The 18,663-nt window shown below is 36.3% G+C and overlaps 1 protein-coding gene across 3 annotated transcripts in view; it reads right to left on the bottom strand.

The window, feature by feature from the left end:
* Positions 1–6,063: 6,063 nt before the first annotated feature.
* The window catches only part of MAP3K21 (mitogen-activated protein kinase kinase kinase 21), a 40,373-nt gene continuing 27,773 nt past the window's right edge, over positions 6,064–18,663 (bottom strand). Inside the window, exons 5-11 of one of the 3 annotated variants that reach the window (XM_057368444.1) lie at positions 18,320–18,560; positions 16,398–16,520; positions 13,787–13,927; positions 13,097–13,247; positions 11,941–12,035; positions 9,740–10,522; positions 6,064–9,195 (exon numbers count right to left, since the gene is read on the bottom strand). In XM_057368444.1, the coding sequence (XP_057224427.1) occupies positions 8,771–9,195; positions 9,740–10,522; positions 11,941–12,035; positions 13,097–13,247; positions 13,787–13,927; positions 16,398–16,520; positions 18,320–18,560 (1,959 nt within the window). In that variant the 3' untranslated portion in view covers positions 6,064–8,770. The remainder of the gene's footprint in view (positions 9,196–9,739; positions 10,523–11,940; positions 12,036–13,096; positions 13,248–13,786; positions 13,928–16,397; positions 16,521–18,319; positions 18,561–18,663) is intronic. The other 2 variants (XM_057368445.1, XM_057368446.1) reach the window with 2 other exon arrangements.

Below are 18,663 nucleotides of genomic sequence, written 5' to 3'. Positions count from 1 at the left end.
AATAGGTTACTTTCTTGTCAGGATTTCTACCTGACTGTTCAACGCTCTAGTTAATTAATTGGAACATAAGGTTCAGTGTTTATTAATCCTTACTTTTCCACATGCGAAGACAACTTTTATTCCTCAGATGATATTGCTGTTCCCAACTTCAACACTGTGAGCAACAGAGGAATTTGGCACTGGGCACATTCCATGCCTAYCAGAGGAATAAGGAGTCTAACAGGGTTTGATAATTGAATGCGTTAAAATTTAACTCTCCCTCCAATCAGCAGGGGTGAACAAGTATTGAACATTTATACCTGAATAGAAAGAAAATTCTGTTGCTATACTTGCTATCAGTATGGGGCAGGGGGAGAGGCRGCAGAAATTGCTTCTATTTGTTGCTTGGGTACCAAGAGATGATTTGGTTTTTGTTTTTTTTTCCCACTGCAAAACCACAGCATTTCCACACCCCAGCAACTGCAGTTGTCATAATTTGGAGTATCTCCAAGGTTCACCAAGTAGAGTAGATTCATCTTGATTTCCTCTTTAGTCTCCCAGCGAGGTAATCTATTGCATGAAGTGCCAGTGGGCAAACTTCATGTCTGTTAGTAGCTGGTTTTAAGTTCATGGGTTTATATCACTTTTCACTTACTATTTCTCATCCACTCATCACATGACTCAAATTACATCTGAAAGTTGATTACGGTAGGTCTTATAAAAACCAGCATCCTTTGTCCATCAAAATGAGCATGTCTAGCACACCAAGGAGTGAGCAAGTGAGCAACTGAAACATCATTAAATACAGAAAATCATAGGTTTCTAGGACTCTTTCCAAASGCATTTGCGACATTGTTTAAAATCCTATGACAAATGCATAAGGCTGAGGCCACAGAGGAACAACTGCAGTCATTGCTGAAATGCAATTGGTTGTATTCTGTAATACAATGGCTCAGCTATTAACTCTCTACAGTAATTCAGAGTAAGTACTTTTACTTCTCTGTAAGCACTAGAGAAGTAAAAGTATGTTGAAGTCTGGCCATGATTTGAGTGCTGTGTTTCTAGCCTTAAGAAAAGGGTGAGGTTAAGAATTTGTTTTTCAGCATTGCACCCTAAGTATGTTCTTTTGAAGTAGATTCCTCTTTGGAATGACCCTGTCCCAGGTGAAAAGACTCAAGAGCTTTTGCCATCTATCCATTTCAAGCTTTTGTATGATAAACTGGACTTCAAAATACTAAAAAAATTGGAAAATCAGCATTAACATAAAAAATCCAAGATACATGAAATACAAAGTGTCCCTTAAAGACATTCCTTCCTTCATGAAGAGACTTATAATTTCTCAGTGATGGGAAATCGTTTGGATATCTGACTGAGATGAACTGATTATCAAACACATACTTGGACAAACTTTTGGCTTTGACAGTTTTGCTTTTCTTTTGTCAAAAAAGAATAATTGWAAAGTCCCAACCTGCTCTGCTTCTAAACACAAACAATGTATCAATGACACAAATGGGACTGGCTGTGAATGCCCTACCATTTGTGTACAAACACAGCAAGCAGGGTGCAGACACAGTAGCACAGAAGGCTGCATGATCAAAAACGTAAAGGTAAACAAAAGGGCAATKATTAATCAGTAAAAACTTCATAGAAAATACCTCCTCAGCTCGTGTAGGTGGTTAGCTTTAAGAATTTTGGCTTGTTTAAAGAACCGAAACTTGGCATGACACGGCACTACTGTGCAGTTCTGCCATCAATTTGCTTACCTCTGGAATTTGAAGCTGGAGGCTTTAAACCATGTATTCTTTCAAGCTTATTGCCTTGCCCTGAAATCACACAGATGCTGTGGTGGTGAACACTGGCAGTAACATTCTGTCTCTCCCACAAATGTACTGCTGCAGAATCTGTACTTTAGGGAGATGAGATTTACAGYACAACTTTAGGCACTCGACTTCTGCAGCTCAGTTATGAGCCAAGGCTTTCCATACTATCCACTGAGCCTCTAGAGACCCATTCAGAGCTCGCTCTTCCAGTTCATAGCAAGGACTTATTTCTGTACAGTCTAAATCTAGATGATGGAGTAACACTTCTCCTCCCTCATCCTTATGCTTCACATTAATTCATTAAATCCCTYCTCCAAGGTAAAGATGGAGCTGTTCCAAGAGACAATGCTTTGGTGAAAAAGACAAACTTATCCTGACATTTGAGGCAATAAGCTGTAACATCATTCTTCTACAGGGAATATTTGCTTATTTGCTGCCCATTCATAAAACAGGAGCAACCAACTAATACAGCTTTATCAGAGTAGTATTAATCAGCAGTAGTTGAAATAGGATCCTTTGATTCAGACAAAGGAAAATACCTAGTATCCTAAGGAATTTTGGGTGGCAGAGAAACATAACAAAAATTGTTCTATGAACTGGGAAATCAATCCTAAGCTGTAAAAGCTTTGACCAGTCATGGGAATCTTGAAACAAAACCCAACCAAACCAACCAAAACCAAACACTGAACTTTGTGTAATTATTTCCCTAATGTGGCAGTTCCTGGCTAAATCATTGTAACCAGTTGTGACTGGAATTGTTCCTTACCAAAGTTAAACTTTAACTTGCAAGAAGCCTGTGCTGTGAAAGGAAAGTATGTACAGCTGTGGTGTATTCAGTTCTCAGGCTGAGTTAGAGCTCCCCTTTGTGTGTGAAGTCAAGGCATTTACTGCTGCAGCTGCTGTTTACCRCTAAAATATGGTGCCTTTGATCGCAGCTCTGAAAGTGCTTCACGAAAAAGGATGAAGTCCTTGTGCTCATCTTACAGACCAGCACTGCAGTGTAAGCAAAAAGAAATTGAATGACTCACCAAACATCAAAAGGCAAGCTTGCCCTGGAGCCAGGGTGTGATCTCCAGTTTGTACTGCCTGCAGCTGTAACTTTCCTGCTGAACTTATTGCACTGAAAACTGCAGAAAAGTAAAGCCATTTCGAAGATGTTGTTCAATATTGCATTTTCAAGACAAAATATTAAAATGTATCAGTAAAAGAGTAAAGGAACATTATTTATTTCATTCCAATGTAAGCAAATGTTTTTAGAAGCTTACATCTAACTGGCYTTTTAAACAATTTGCAGAAGTCCTAAAGTACTTGTATTTTATAACCTCAATTGTGAACTAAACTGGCTGCATCAATTCAATGCAATTACATGGGCACACTTTTTTAAATCTTCCTTGAAACAGCACTGTTAATTATTGTTGAAAGTGGCATGGGAGAGGTCACTGAACTGATAAYACTTAGGTTCAGTGATTTTAACTCTTTGATATTGGACACCTCTGGGGACAAGCCTACCTAGACAAGCTAGTGCAGCATTTTGATTTCTTAACCTACTGAGGATTTTATATAAGAATTGAATGGGGCAGTTGAGAAAGGCACACAGGGGAATAAGACAACCTGAACATTGGCCTAAAATGAGGAGAGATGCATTTACTTATAAATATGGTAACAATAGAGCAATGACAGAGAAGAGTGATTTAAACTAATCTYAGATGTATAAACCACAGCAAAGATGAGGAAGAGATGAAAGTCTTAATACAGTGAACAAGATTGTAAGTCAATTAGTGTAATTTATGAGAAGCCTCATGACCAGAGTACAAATCATAAAATGCAAGGCTTATTAAATATGGGGAACTGATGGAAATGTTGCTTTACTTCTTAGAGATTCATATGCTTGCTCAGTAGTCCAAAACAGAACAACTAGAGGTTTTGATGRAAATCTCTGTGAACCTATTTGAAAACAGGATACTCTTCAATCTCCTTWCTTCAAACTGACAAAACTAGACTTCAGTACCAGAAGGACTTGAGTATATGCTGAAAAATAATAGAAAAATTAACTTTTGATCATAGGTATGACTCAAAACAAATTCTGTGTGAGAGAAATGTGATTCAATGGCAGGACCCAGCACCTCACGTTGCAAAACTTCATTCAATTGGCCTTGGCCCATTGGTCCAGTCCATCCAGATCTCTGTACAGAATCTTCCTACTCTCAGTGATCAACACTCACACCCAATATGGTGTCACCCAACCTGTCGTCTCTTACACCATGCTGAACCAACACTCTGCAGTTTTGATCCTCTGACTTCCTTTCCAGTGAGAAAAAGCCAACTGGCTTACATTACAAGAATTAGATACTGATAATGASTCTAGCTCACTGCTTCACACGATAAGTCCTGAATTGCCATTTCTAAGCACTTTATTTTACAGGAAGGCTTTTGTGGACTACAGGATCTCTGGGATTTTTCAGTGTTAACAGCAAGAGAAACTTAAACTGGACTATACAGAAAAGGAAGAAGCAAAGACAAAACTTTTCTACTTAGGCTTCTTTTCAACTGTAATCCAGCCTCATTCTATTCTGACTTCCACAGGTATTCAAAAAAATCCATCGGGTATCACAAAAATTAATAATTCTCAAAACCAGCACTACAGTCATTGCACACAAAAGCTGAGGTTATTTTTCCTTTTTGAAAAGCATTTACTGTATGTATATTTGTACTATACTTTTATCATGGGACTACCTCCAGCAGTATCTGTTGGAGCACACATAAGCCAGACCCCCTCTACCTGTCTGAAACACAACTAGAAAGAGGGAGTACTGCCATTTCTCTTCCTTGCAAACYCTGAAAGTTCTTCTACCTGAAAGTATTAAAAGGTTTTAAGGTAAAGGGGGAAAAACTCTTCTAGGGATGTATTTACAGCTTTAGGAGTATCTCTCTTGGCTTTTAGTATCTACAAGCACATAATATGCAAACACAATGAGTACCCCTGACTTGCTGGAAATAATTCAGAAACCTGTTCAAAAAATGCAAATTGGTAATAGGCATACTTTTCTTCCAAACATACTGTGTTGTTTGAAACGGCACCTGACGGTAGCTCTGTAGGCCTAAGGAATATACATACTCATTCTGTAGAGTTTCTCAAAATGATGTGATGAGTGATGACTCCATATTATAACRCTCTTGATATGCTTTAGATAGTATCTGTTCTTCTAGCTAATGACAATACAGGTTTGGTTTCTTCAGGAAAAATCTACTACACTGGAACTGCAAGGACTCTGCCCCTTATTTGGAATACCTAATACTGCAATCTCAAGTATCAGCAACTGTATCAAAAATGTGTTAGGTAACAGTCACGTTAGCTCCTCATAACTCGTACACCATTGTGATCTGACTAGTTACATTAAAAAGAAGGTGGCTGGTGATAATGGGATCTTTTTTATTACCTCACACTTGTATGCAGACCTTAGTATTACCATTATAACTCTGTATAAAATAAACTGCCTTTGCAGCTTGGTTTATAATCTTGGGTGCCACAGTGACACACACAGGCCATGTGAATTTCTGTTAGGCAGCCAGTTCCACTGTAAGCTCAGCATAGGCATGTCTTTATGAGATTGGGCTTGCAACCTTATAAATTCAATATATAATTCACTATAATTCCATTTGTATTTCACTGTATCTTACCTGTTGCCACTGTGCAAATAGATCCTTCCTAACTGAAAAATGAGCTAATGCACCCCATGACATGATCAAGGAAGAGGGATGTTCACAAAAGAAGGTGTTAAAAAAGGAAAATACTGGCTTCATTTGCCTAAAAAARCCCCACAAAACAAACAAAAAACCTCAAGGTATCAAATCACCCAAACAACCAATGGACCCTCCCAACAAAAACCCCACAACAGAAGGATATTATTGCTTACCTGTATTCTTGATGCTGAATGAGATGCTGAGCTTATTTATATCCACTAAGATCCTCTATCTCCTCTAAGATAGCCAGMCAACATTGTAAAAAGCAGCAAAAGACATATTATGGTCACATGACAAAAAAACCCAAGCTTATGCCATATGTTTCTGCCCGCATCTAGTGCAAGATATAGGAATGTTCATGTTATTGTACTGGATAATTATTCTTAGAGTAACAATTACATTATAATCTTCTGAGAACAGCCTGGACATAGTCTAAAGCTCCTGGTTCTTCAGCAGAGAACTCCTTTGTATATGTTAAGAAAGCATTAAAATATATTTTTCAAGAAAATTCAGGTCACTTGGCAAACCAGTAGCTACAAAACATTTATTTTTTAAATAAAAACATTTAAATCATCAGGTTTTGCAAAACAGCATATCAAGTGTTCATCTTAATCTCTGTAGTATAAGCACCTTCAGTTTTATGCTRAAACAATCAATATAAATTATTATTTGGTCAGGCTATCCACCTACATTGAAATAAATATTCTTTTAACCAAGACAGGTCACGTAATGCATACCAGATTTCCAGATTTTTGCAGAAAATTTTTCTAGTGACAAGTGAATTACAGACTGAAACCATGATTGAATKTTTTTTTCTTTTTAATTACAGTGAAGACTGGCCTATAATTTTAAACTATAAAAACAATTATAAAGCACTACAGACTATAGCTTAAAAAAACTGCATCACATCAGAGAAATATTTGAGATTGCTTACCTAAACTGTCTCAGAATAAGTGATGGAACACAAACTCCTAAATCACTTAGAATGCACCAGGCTGGCCRTATCATGTCCCAATCTTATAGAAAGTACCCACTGAACAGGAATAGAAATCTCCGTTTAATTGCAAGAGAGATAARCCACTAATGAGTGAAAACAATAGAGCTCAAAGAGCTTTTTATGCTGATATTATTGATTACAAAGCAACACCTGAAATTATACAAACCTTAAAAATACAAACAGAACAGAACAGAAGTTTACAAGTCAAAATACTTCAGCACCTGAGATTTTCCTGTAGAAAGCCAAATAGAGATACTTTCTTCAGAAACATATAATACAATCAGCTCCCTTTCTCTCAGTATTATACAGRAATAATTGATAAGAAAAATTTGAAATATACACAATTAATTCAAATTAAGCCTTGAAGGTAAATGTGCTATCAATCTATAATTAAAATTTGATTAATGACATAATTTTATGAAAACAYTTTGTATCAAAACTGGAATAGACAATCTACTGAAGTGTTCTGATGAAATTAAAATTTAAACAAAAGACAAAGAACAGAAYGTGACTTGAATCATGTTGACAAAAAACTAAGAATACTGCAACAGAAACAGGTTTGCAGAAAATGCAGTAACTTGATCGGCTGTGCAAGTATTTAGATTTACAGACAACTAGTTGTTTTGTCTTTACTTTTGATAAACTAATACTTTAAGGAAATCCTTTTCTATTTTCACTTTGAGAGCTGGGAAGTTCCATTTTCTGTGTTCTGCTCTTTGTGATTAAGACTTCATGATTTCATTTGTATAATTGTATGCCATCTTCAAGGTAGACACTGTAGTGCATACCAGTCTTACAACAGAAACTTTTTCTTTTAATCCCTTGGTTTTGAAGCTTTAAGCAATTGTGTGTTCTATTTGACAACTGAACTCCCAGACCCCAGAGTAAAGGAGAAGAAAATATTTAAAACACAGCTCTTAACAAAACAGTATTCTCATGGAAACAGTAGTTTTAGTCTAACATTATCTAATTTTATTTAGGAAAACTATTTAAATGTCAAATGATCTGCAAAATTAAGACTTCAAATACTGGAAAACGAGGAATGTTCCTTTAATTCTAAAAATGCTTTAATCAGGTAAAGCACATTGTACATTTGGTTTTATTTAATCATTCACTTAGTGATACTATAAAATATTAAACTACTACTGTTATCAAAGCTAAATGTTTCTCCCCCCACAATTAATGACTTGGAATTTTCTGGAAACTTTTTATCACTGAAAACCAGTCAACCACATCTGTTTCTGTCCTTTGATTCCTAAATACAAGTAAACAGGCACTCAGTAGTACCTTCRGAAGAAAAGCTACAGAGATTTATACTGAAAGATTTCATGTTGAATTAAAGCAGTTTCAAAATTAAGTGCAATAAAATGCACCATTGGCTCACTTAAAACCAATTATCCTTAAAACCCACCAACATTCTTCAATACAAGGTGCAGCAGAGTTTAAAAAACAAGAAGGGGGCAAACCCCTCCACCACAAACAAAAAATTCAAACCCAAACACTGTAGTCTTCAAAAGGTTAAGAGTACAAATATTTACGTTCCAGTGTATCCTTACCTACAAGGAATGCTGTTTCACATTACCAAGTATGTCAAATACCTTTACTCCAATGCAATACTGAAGTTAACCTTCTCAAATCGATATGGTGGCTGAAACTGAAATGTTTATACAAGCAGTGTAACTTTCCGGAGAAACTTATGCACACAGTAGTAAGTTCTCTCAATATATCAAATGCCAGCAAATAACCACCTCCTTAATGAGGAGTGAACAGTACCAATGCCTCAAATGCCTTGTCCCTCTCCCTGAATCTACAAGCCACAGAGGCAAGCTGCAGACCACCACTTAGGTGAAATTCTTCTTGACAGAATAGAAGCTTGTTCTATATGTCTTTCATTTTTCCAAAGTGAGAAAGTTAAATTTCTAGCAAAACCTCTCAAACCTAAAGAAAACTTCTGTGACACTGCAGAGGGAGGTGGGCATATTACTTTAGTCATCCAAAATATACTTATGAGTTCACTTAGAATACTACTTTGCAGCATTGTGCTTTTAGAGTTATTAACTGGGATTCCAAGGAATATTTGAAAAAGGCACCTACTACACCTAGCTGCCCATTTTAACAATTTTGGTACTATTTGTCACAGTACATCAAAAAACAGCAGCACAAAGCATTAGACGGACAATAATTTTATATTTGTTCCCCTTTATGAAGCAAACATCTTTAAAATGAAAGGCACTCAKGACAGAAACTCTCTCTCAAGTTCATATATAGATGGCCGACAAGTTTTGCTCTTCATTCTACACAAAGGCACAGTGCAGTCTCTGTTTTGACCTTCCACATCAATATCAAGTAATGAGGGCATGTGGCAGTTAGTTCTTTCCTCAGTATCTGGCAAGAAGTTAACATCTGGATCTACACTGCCCTCTAAACATTCAGAGTCTTTAGAGTTTGGTTTAATAATATGGGGGATAATCTGCCACGCATCGATTTTACTTCTCAGAGAAGAAGGTCGAGGTCTTGAGATAGTGTGAACAGCGCTTTGCTTTTCATTTGAAACACCACTGTGATTGCTTCTTTGTTGAGAAGATGGAGAGGGCAGAGTTCCAGGAACTGACAGGACTGGGAGTCTGGAGACATCATTGGTTGAAGCAACTCCGTTAGCTAGGGGAAAAAAAGACCAAACAAAAAAAAAAGACCAATTTAAATGATGTGACTTCTTGAATTCTTTGCCATTTGCAAACTAGGCTACCACAAACAGTAGTGGCTTTTCTGCCACAAGAAAAATTAAGAGGCTTGTACATTGTGGGGAATGTCCTAAGACCAGACCAGTGGTGCTCAAGTAGCRTATCTGCATCTATACTTTCTGCTACTGGCAACCACAATTTATTTTTTATTGCTACAGAAGAGATGTAGAGAGAAAGCACTAATCACCCAATAACTGGATGAATATTAACACTTGAATAAAGCCCCAKGAATTGATCCAATTATTATGAAGAATTACACATGCATAAAGTACCATGAAGAATATTACATTTAAGCCCCCCAGAATATCATAAATAGTATTGAAATTTAGAATTTCTTTTAAAAAACTCATTGATCATGAACTTATCCACTTAAATGTAAACAAGATTTAGAGACCTTGTTTTGAGTTTAGAATTTATCAGCAGCTTAACCTAAAGATTTATGGAAGTTCTTAATTACCCACCTGTGGCCTGAAAATGGCTCCCATCTGATAAAGTTCGTCTGTGACCCAACATACTTAACTTTGCAGAGGACTCTTTTGGCACATTTTGAGATTGTTTCAGACCAAAGTTAAAAGGTTGATTTTTCAATCGTGTTGAAACTGTGTTAGGAGCCAGTTGTGTCCTCTGTTCTCTCTTACTTTCAGTAGTTTGAGATGGAAAGTTGTCAGTGGAACTACATTGACCACAATCACCAAGCATAGTGCTTACAAAAGCATCTTCACTGTCAGGTTGAAGCAGGCATTTTGTGGAAATGGAGGGCATAGAGAGAAGATTCACAGTATCTGCAGCTGGATTTAGGGATGGAATGCTTGTTTCCTCTTTTTTGGACTGCAGTCTTGTAGGGCTCGCACTCCTGCGAAATTTTGAAGCACGCTGAAATATTCCATCACGCTTCTTCTTCTCATCTTTAGGCAAGAGTTCATCTGGACCCTGTGATTTGTTCAGCTCTCTGATATCTAAGCCCAGGGCAACAGATGCAAGGAGGACAGCACACCCATACAGCACAGAATCAGTCTTCTTTTTGTGCAGCGTCCTGCTCAGACTGTTTGTAGGTGTAATTTGAGGAGTACTATTTGTAGAACTAGCAGAGGTTCCTTCTTCAAAGCTCTCATGTTCTACTGTATTCTCTCCCTGATCATCTCTCCAAAGAGGTAGATTAATATAGGCCTGATTGGGCAACTTAATTGGCTTTGGTCTTTTACTGTCCAAACCTTCAGGAATAAGTTTCTTATCAGTACAGGCACCTGTAAAACATCACGATATCCTTTAAGACTGCAATCCAACTGTTTAGCTATTGCATATCTGCATATGTACATCATTATTTCTCTTAAAATGCACAAGGATATGCTTGAAGGACTGTACAATCCATTTAGATGCCATCAGAAGCTCAGAAAAACATCCTAAGTCTAAACCTCATGGCGTTTACAACACTTTGATWATGCTTTTTAAATAACACAGAAAATATTTCAGTTTATGGATTATAGAGAAGTAATTTACTATATACAAACTGCCAGGTAAGATCTGAAATATATTCTTAACAATACTCTCAATTAAGTTGAGATCCAAAATCCAGTCAGTTACTATAATTTTTCCCGATTATTTCATTAGGTCACGGTGGTTTGGAGTAAAAAGTAAATTTGACATCTTACACCTAATGACAAATATAAAGGAGGTATTATTGACTTACATGTGTTATGAACTACTGAAGGCAAGAGAATAAACACAGAAATACTTGAAATTCAAATATATTAACTTTGTATGCAGGGTTTTAGTAGGTAAAAATATCTCTAAATCTTTATTTGTGAAGCCTTGATTTATACCCTTACCAGGATACATGAAGATTAAAATGCCCTTTTCCAGCAGTGTCCAAGCAGGTTATTATTTCCTCTTCTAGCTGGCATAAATCTAGCTGCTGGTATGGACACCAAGTTATATCACAGGCTTTTTTCCTGACAGTGGTAACTTAATTTTCTCAGATAAGAGAAACCATAGCATAGAAAAAGTGAGKGCAAACTTTGAAACTACTATGCATATTTTATAGTCACAATCTATTACAGTAATGGATGTAAAAAGCAACATGCAGCTATTATGTTCCTGATTCTAAGGAGATCCAATATGTTTTTCCTTGTGATTTTACCTGTAAACAGTAACATGTTGTCTAAAAAACTTTCAGGATTTGAAATCTACTTTTTTTTTTCTTGAAAATTTAGATAATAGGTCTCATTCAAAAAAACAGGGAACTAATATCTGGGAATACATCAGGGTTTACAGGTTTTTAAAAAACTATGCATTTTTTCAACAGCTATGCAGAGCCTACTAACCATGTCATCAGTGATTATTTAAATGTCAAGACAATTACTAATTTAGATTCTTTTTAAGAGAAACAAAAAAGTGGTGACCGCAGATCTCATACACAGAGCAGCCTGCAACTCATAAACATGGGCAAAAAAATCTCTATGTTACTGCTCACAGACTATGAATATTTCTTAGTTGCTAATGATATAAATGTAAAGCTAGTGCTTTTTTGCAGAGGAAAATGGTTGGCAGCATGGCTAATAATCTGCATAATCCTTAAGGAATTCAAGCAATACAATTTATAGCACTGGAGGTAAACTTAATACTATTATATGGCTACTTTCACTTTTTCAAAAATAGGTCTTACCTTGGTCCACAAATAGAGAAGCTAAGGGAACGCCCTTCTGATTTTTCATTAAAACAGTTGACCAAGGGTTGCTGCCATCTGAAAGGGGTCTTACTCTGCAATAACAATAGTTATTTTGAGATTACAGAGGTTACCATGCTCACATAAACTCAGTGAGAAAATTACTTTATTTTCAAATTATAAAGCTGTAGTACAAAACTTGTAAACCTTTCCAAAGGCAATAAAAAGATGTAGTAGCACTGAATCATATGATTATAAATGTAAATGTGCCTTAATGTCAGGTATTCTTTTTCTTATAAAAATTTGATGCCTAAGAAAGAAAGGCAATTAAAAAATGGGCCTTCACTACCTATTGAACAACACAAATTTGTGAAAACTTGGACAATTTTCACTGTGTCAAAGAATGATGTGAATATTGGAAGTTTATTAAACTGAGTGACTTTAAACCAAAAAAAAATAATATAAAGCCAGTTTCAACTGATGGTCTGGAACCCATTTCTAACACAGGTAAATAAGTGGATGTCCCTACCAAGAAAAATAAAAAAAGGCACCATAAATAATTGTATATACTAGAGAAATAAAGAAAACTATTTCTTACTCCAGAATAGTTGCTAATCTCTGGTTTTGAGCCATCAGAAAAAATAATATGAAAGTAAAGGTATCCAACTGATTTTCATAAGCTTTTCACCCTCTGTTTGTCAGCAAAAATTATGTTGCTGGTGTTAACTGTGTCTCAAATATTCCAAATCAGTTAGTCCTACTTAATCACAATGAAAGTACCCAGCGGGGGCCATGCTTGCAATTCCTCAAAGTAATGTGAGGAAGGGCAGGAAAGACAGGCCATGAATGTCTGGTATGCATTAGTATGTTAGCATCCCAGTATGTTTAAATCTCAAAAAACAGAGATAAAGGGTAATAGATAACCGTAAAAAAAACTTTAGCATAAATAGGTGTTTTATCCTCAAGTCKAAGTGGGAGAGCTACCCATTATTAACCTAATTTCTAAATTAAATTAGGAGATTACAAAATTACAAAAGGTAGGAGTTTGTGCTGTGACTAGAAACTGTAGAACCTTTTTCACTCACTACTCATGTCAGTGATTTAATTACCAAGAATGCTTTAGTTTTACCAAAAACCAAAAATGTACTAGACATACTTGTCCTTACAATCTGCACGATCCTTTATTTGAACTGAACTTGGTCCCCATGTACAACCTTTCTTTTTAAAACTTCTCTTCACATCTTCAAACTCTTCTTGGTGATAAGTTGTGCTCCTTCCCCAAGTTCTGTTGCTTTCATCCGAAGTTACTAGAGGTTGGATTTAAAAACACAAACGAAACACACACACATAAATACTATCTCTAAACCCAAAATATTTTGACAGAAAAGAATATCTTGTCCACTGCAAACCATTTTGAAACAGTTAACACAGTTAACACAGACAGGAGTAGAAAAAAATAGAGATTTTCTTTTTCTTTTATGAAAACCACCACACAAACTTCACTGATCCAAAAAGATGAGCAAGAAAGAAAAGTAATTTATGAGATGACAAGAGACCCAGATTAAAGATAAATCAGCAAAGCAATCATATTTTCCATGCTTCCTTTAACTGAGAACCTTTCATTTAGGTAATTCAGACGAGTGAGTTAGACTGAGCACTTAAATTCAATGAAGAAAACATATACTGTGGAACAACTGGTATCAAATGAAACAGAATATTCCAATTGTGACCATGATTAACATTCTTTCTCACTACACCAAAACAAATTATACTTTTAAAGTGTCTAGCCTCCATTAAATGCTTAGTCTGTCACTGTCTCAGCTGATAAATCAAACAGAACCAGCACCTTTGAAACATAATGAATTCTTGCCTTTTTTCATAACCCCACTGGGAAGTTCATATTCACTTGTGATATCTACATCTTGCTGGTACACATATACACTGTTTCTTCGGCCATTASTTGTGTGTGTATCTGTTTTTGGAATCACTGAGGAAAAATTAAGAGAATGTAGTAGAGGTCTTAGTCAAGTTGATTTCAGAAACAGGACTGTTTCCCTCATATTTTTATTTTTGTGTCATAATGCCTGGATCTATAAAGGCATTAAGCATCTTCTTATGATGCGTTTTTGCTGTAGGGTTTAGAGGACCCACTTTCTAGAACCAGACGTGGGAAGGCAGATTTTCACATGCTACTGACTAAGTGAAGCACTAGCTTGGTATCATGATGGCATGCTTACAGATATGATGGAGAGACCTAAGAGAAAAAGAATGTAGCCAGTTATAACAGCATGATAATGGAGATGACATTAACATGACCATAGTTCCCCTGCTCCTTCACTGTACAGATTCTCCTTTCTCATCATACACCTTCTTGCCAGTTCAGCTGATCCTACAGCCCCGACCCTGTACTTGCCTACCTGACACTCCCATTTTCAACCACATTCCTAYGCAATATATACCTTAGTGGTTTCCTCCTCCCTCTAAAACTTTCAAAATCAGCAGAATTTGCTTAAATAAAAAATTGGCTRTATTTTTCATTTAACTTAATGTTTAGATTTGAAAACTAGAGTTGCTCATGACAAAGTGAAGCAGTGAAGTAACCAGTTGTTACCTATGCCTGTCCAAATCACCCGCATGTGAGCAAGTCATCTTGAAACAAAGACACTTTGAAGYTAAATCAAGATAAAACATTATTGTGGGAAAGAGAATTTATTTTGCACAGGTGCAGATGGGTGTGGAAGCTAAATTGTTTCAGCTGTATACTCCTGAGATACCTGATAAGCTTTTGGATAAAACCTAAGGATCCAAACACAGAAGCAGACAAGTATTTCTTTTAAATGACAGCCTTTATGTTGTCCTGCATGCTCGAATCCTATGCCTCTTCAAATAATAAAAATTAAAAGAAAATCCCCAGTGGCACTTAGCATACATGCAAGGAGTGGCACTGCTATAGCTTATAAAAGGGTACGCAATTGAAAAAACAAACACAGAAAACTCAAGGTTTCAGAGTCATGCCAATACCTGACATCTGCTTCATTTCCAAGCATTTCCTTGCAGAGAAAGAAGAACAAAAAAAAAAAAAAAAGAGACAGTCTTGTTTATGTGTAATTATGACATTTTACTAAGAAAAGCCTTTCTTTACCTTTCTGCAAAAACCAAAGCAAACCAACCAATCAGAAAAACCAACCATGATTTTGAGGACAGGAAATTATTGACAACACAGATACTGTGTCAGCTAACATCTGAAAAATGTTATTTTCCTTGCATCTCAAACTTTTATTAAGAAGAGTAAGACAGGGTTTGTCCACCTCTCTCCTTTAACCACAACACATGGGTAGTAAAGGCCTTTGCCCATTGCCAACGGTAGCCACTGCAGCTCAAAAAACCACTGAAGGGACAGAGAAGCCATCCTTTCTCCCCTTTGGACACTAAAAATGAAAAGGATTTCATAAGGCAGAGGCATTCYAAAGGAGATGAGAAATCTAATTTCTATCCAAACTTTAAATAAATTTTCATTCTTAAAAATCAATTCATCTTTAAACTAGCTACAGAACAGCATGTAGGCAAAAATCCTCATACATTCTGATTTTCCCTTTTCCTTATTTATAGCTGAAAAAGCAGATTCTGAAGCAATCTCCCTCACAGGCGACTATGCCTGCAAGTGAAGATGGCCACCATCCATAAACAATCAGTTGGAACAGGTTCCACTGATTTCATAAAGAGAAAGAAGCTAAAGGCATTACTCTCTGAAATGGATAATTAAACAATCTACTTTGCACAATAGATCAGACAGTACAAATGAAAGCAGTGAATCCTGTTTGAACTATTTAATCTGTGTGTATCTCAATCCCAAATATAAATGCATACTTCACTGTAATAAAACATGATCATATTCCTGCTACCTCCACCTTCCTTTCGGGCTTGAGTGTACATAATATTTTTGTCTCTTTTTCTTGTCTTCAAAAAACCGCAAGCAAGGTACCTTCTGGATGTGTACCTGTTTAAAGCTTGATTTTCTTTTCATACAAGAAAGTTGAGTTACTGGCTCATCCTTTGTCTTTCCATCTTACAAGACTCTCTTATTCTCTGAACCTTTCTTCTCCTTTATCAACTCCAATATCTACTAAAACCTTGTTTTCCATTTTACTTGGGTTCTAAATGTGACAATTTGCCTTTTGTCATAAATTTCTCTTTGTCATTGTTTTATTCCAGTCCATTTACAAATTGGCTCCTGAAGTAATTAACATACAATTTAAAGCATTCACAATAATTCTGAGTTACTGAAAATTATTTAGCATTTTATCAAGACCACGACTCTTTTCAAAGAAGCTGTAACTGTTAGAACCAATCAAGGGATGTGGAAATTAGACAAAAATATGCCTGGAATCTGATACTATTATGAACATTTCAGTAAGTATATGGAACACTCTCTGTTGATCAAATGAGTGGAGACTTACATTGTATAGCTCGAAGACGAGGAATTATTGTGGGACTACTTGATGGACTAGAGCTGTTACTGTTTAAACTCCTCCTCTTATCCAGGTTGGGGGATGCCTGCACTGTTATTTTGTGCTGGAAATCTGTAAGAGAGCAAAACAGATGAAGTTAATGTTCTGAATAAAAACATTTCAGAAGAACATGCCACACTACTTCTTAAAACAAAGTTATATAATGAATTAAACTTGACAGTGCAAGAGAAATTTATATTAAAAACATTGAAAACTCTAAATGCAACAATTTAGATATTGAGTCAAACAAGCAGGATTTCATGCCTTCATGAGACAGGTTTGCAAGAACATGAACAACAGCAAGTAGGTCCAGGTAAGACACATAAATAACACAAGCTCTTATTCAATCTTTTTCATTGTCACAGGAGGGGCAAAAAACTCCTCACTGTTTCATCTCAAATGAATCAATACTCAGGGCAATCAGATTCGCCTTATTTTTTTTAACACGTAATTCATATATACCATAATAAAAAGCATCCACAAAGAAAAGTCACATCTATTCATGTCAGAAAATCATACAGCGAACTTCAGAAATATAGATATTTACAGCAAAGAAGTTAAAAAAAACAACAACAAATATTGAGGAGGAAAGAAGGTATGAAATTATATTCAACAATATGACCCTGTAATCCCTGTCATCAGTGCAATTATATTGTACACTATTTTTAGAATAGAATTGTCTCAAGGACAAGTTCATCTGGAGGTTCTTGAGAACAAGGAGCTAACTGCTATACTGAATAAAAGTGTTTATTTTATCAATATTTCAAGTTACATATAAGCAGAACTGGAAACAAAGAACCAAATGTTCAATTTAGGCTTGCAATCCAGCATAAATCTAACATGTTTGTCWGGGAGGCTGTAGGATGGCTTTTATCTTATTTGCTCTTATTTTTAAAGTAAGAAAAAATAAACTTATTTCACTAGYGCTGAAATACTACTCTAAATATTATTGCCTCCCTTGTCTCCTTCCAGCTACCAGCCAGCTACAATTTGATCAGACTTGTGTTAGCATAGCATCAAGCTCTTACTTCATTTTTAATAAACTGACAGACCTGTCCTGGAAGCCACTGAAAGGAAGCCCATCAACACCAGGATGCTGGTACCACTAATGAAGGCTTTCCAGCCATTGGTGAAACCTTGAGTTTGTGTAGTGCTATCCTGTGGCAACATTAAAATAGCACCTCTGAACCCTTACAGACACTGACAACTAAAAGAACCAGTCTACAAACACAGGCCTCCTTTGCAAAGGGGGCATTTTAACACATTCATGAGTAGAATGAAATGCTTTAACTCTCAAATTATACAATATTTGCATTCTGAAAATCTGCTGCTGCTTCTGTTAGAGTGTTTTCTTGCAAGAAATAAAGCACTGAAGATTGACTGCAATAGGCGTGTAATTTGGACCTACAGCAGCTGTATCCCCCAGCCCTTTCAAAGCGCTGTTTTTCTGCTCGGCATTTGCAAGTTTAGGGCATACAACACTAGCACTGGATCATGCTAGAAAGTTCTGGCATGTACTAAAAAGGTATTTTTCTGTCTGTACAGAAACAATGATAACAAAAATCTGAACTTTGAACCAGTCTTGAATCATGTGGCTCTCATGCTAGTGACCTTTCCCTCCAAACGGGATGGACTTGTAGCTGAATCATTCTCCCAGATGAAATGAGGACTACTCCATGAGAATATGATATGTGAAAGTTGTTGCCTTGCGGGGAGGGAGCTATACAATTCTTACCTAAACCTTCTGTGCATCACAGTAGAAGAATGAAGCAATAAAATACAGTAGTAGCCAACACTGAAAACATCAACCAAGGAACTGAGGAAGCCAGCACATTTATTAAGGTACTGTGAACTTTAAAAAAACTGCAAACCTGAAGGCAAACTAATTCTGTGTCCATCTTTAAGTTTTAACCGGCTTCTTTTAAACTTCCCCTTCCTCTTCTTTACATTGGGTTTCTCTTGGTTTAGCTGGAATATCATGATATTCAGCTCGCGTTCCAGTACATCAATCTCGCGTTCTGCTAACTGCTGCTCACGGCGCTTCAGTAATTCTTCTTGAGATTTTTGCTGAAGAGCTGCTCTTGTCAACTCCTCTTCTCGTGATCGAAGCTCCTGAAAGCAGGATTCACAAAAGTGAAAGTAAGTAATAATGCGAAGCCAGTAGTAAAGGACATATGAAGTGCACAAAAGGTTGTATTTCCCAATTTATTTTTAC

This window comes from Malurus melanocephalus, unplaced genomic scaffold (genome assembly GCF_030028575.1).
Source record: "Malurus melanocephalus ecotype Western Australia unplaced genomic scaffold, MMel_1.1 scaffold_92, whole genome shotgun sequence".
Classification (NCBI taxonomy): Eukaryota; Metazoa; Chordata; class Aves; order Passeriformes; family Maluridae; genus Malurus; species Malurus melanocephalus.
This window is presented reverse-complemented; position numbering and strand designations above follow the sequence as displayed.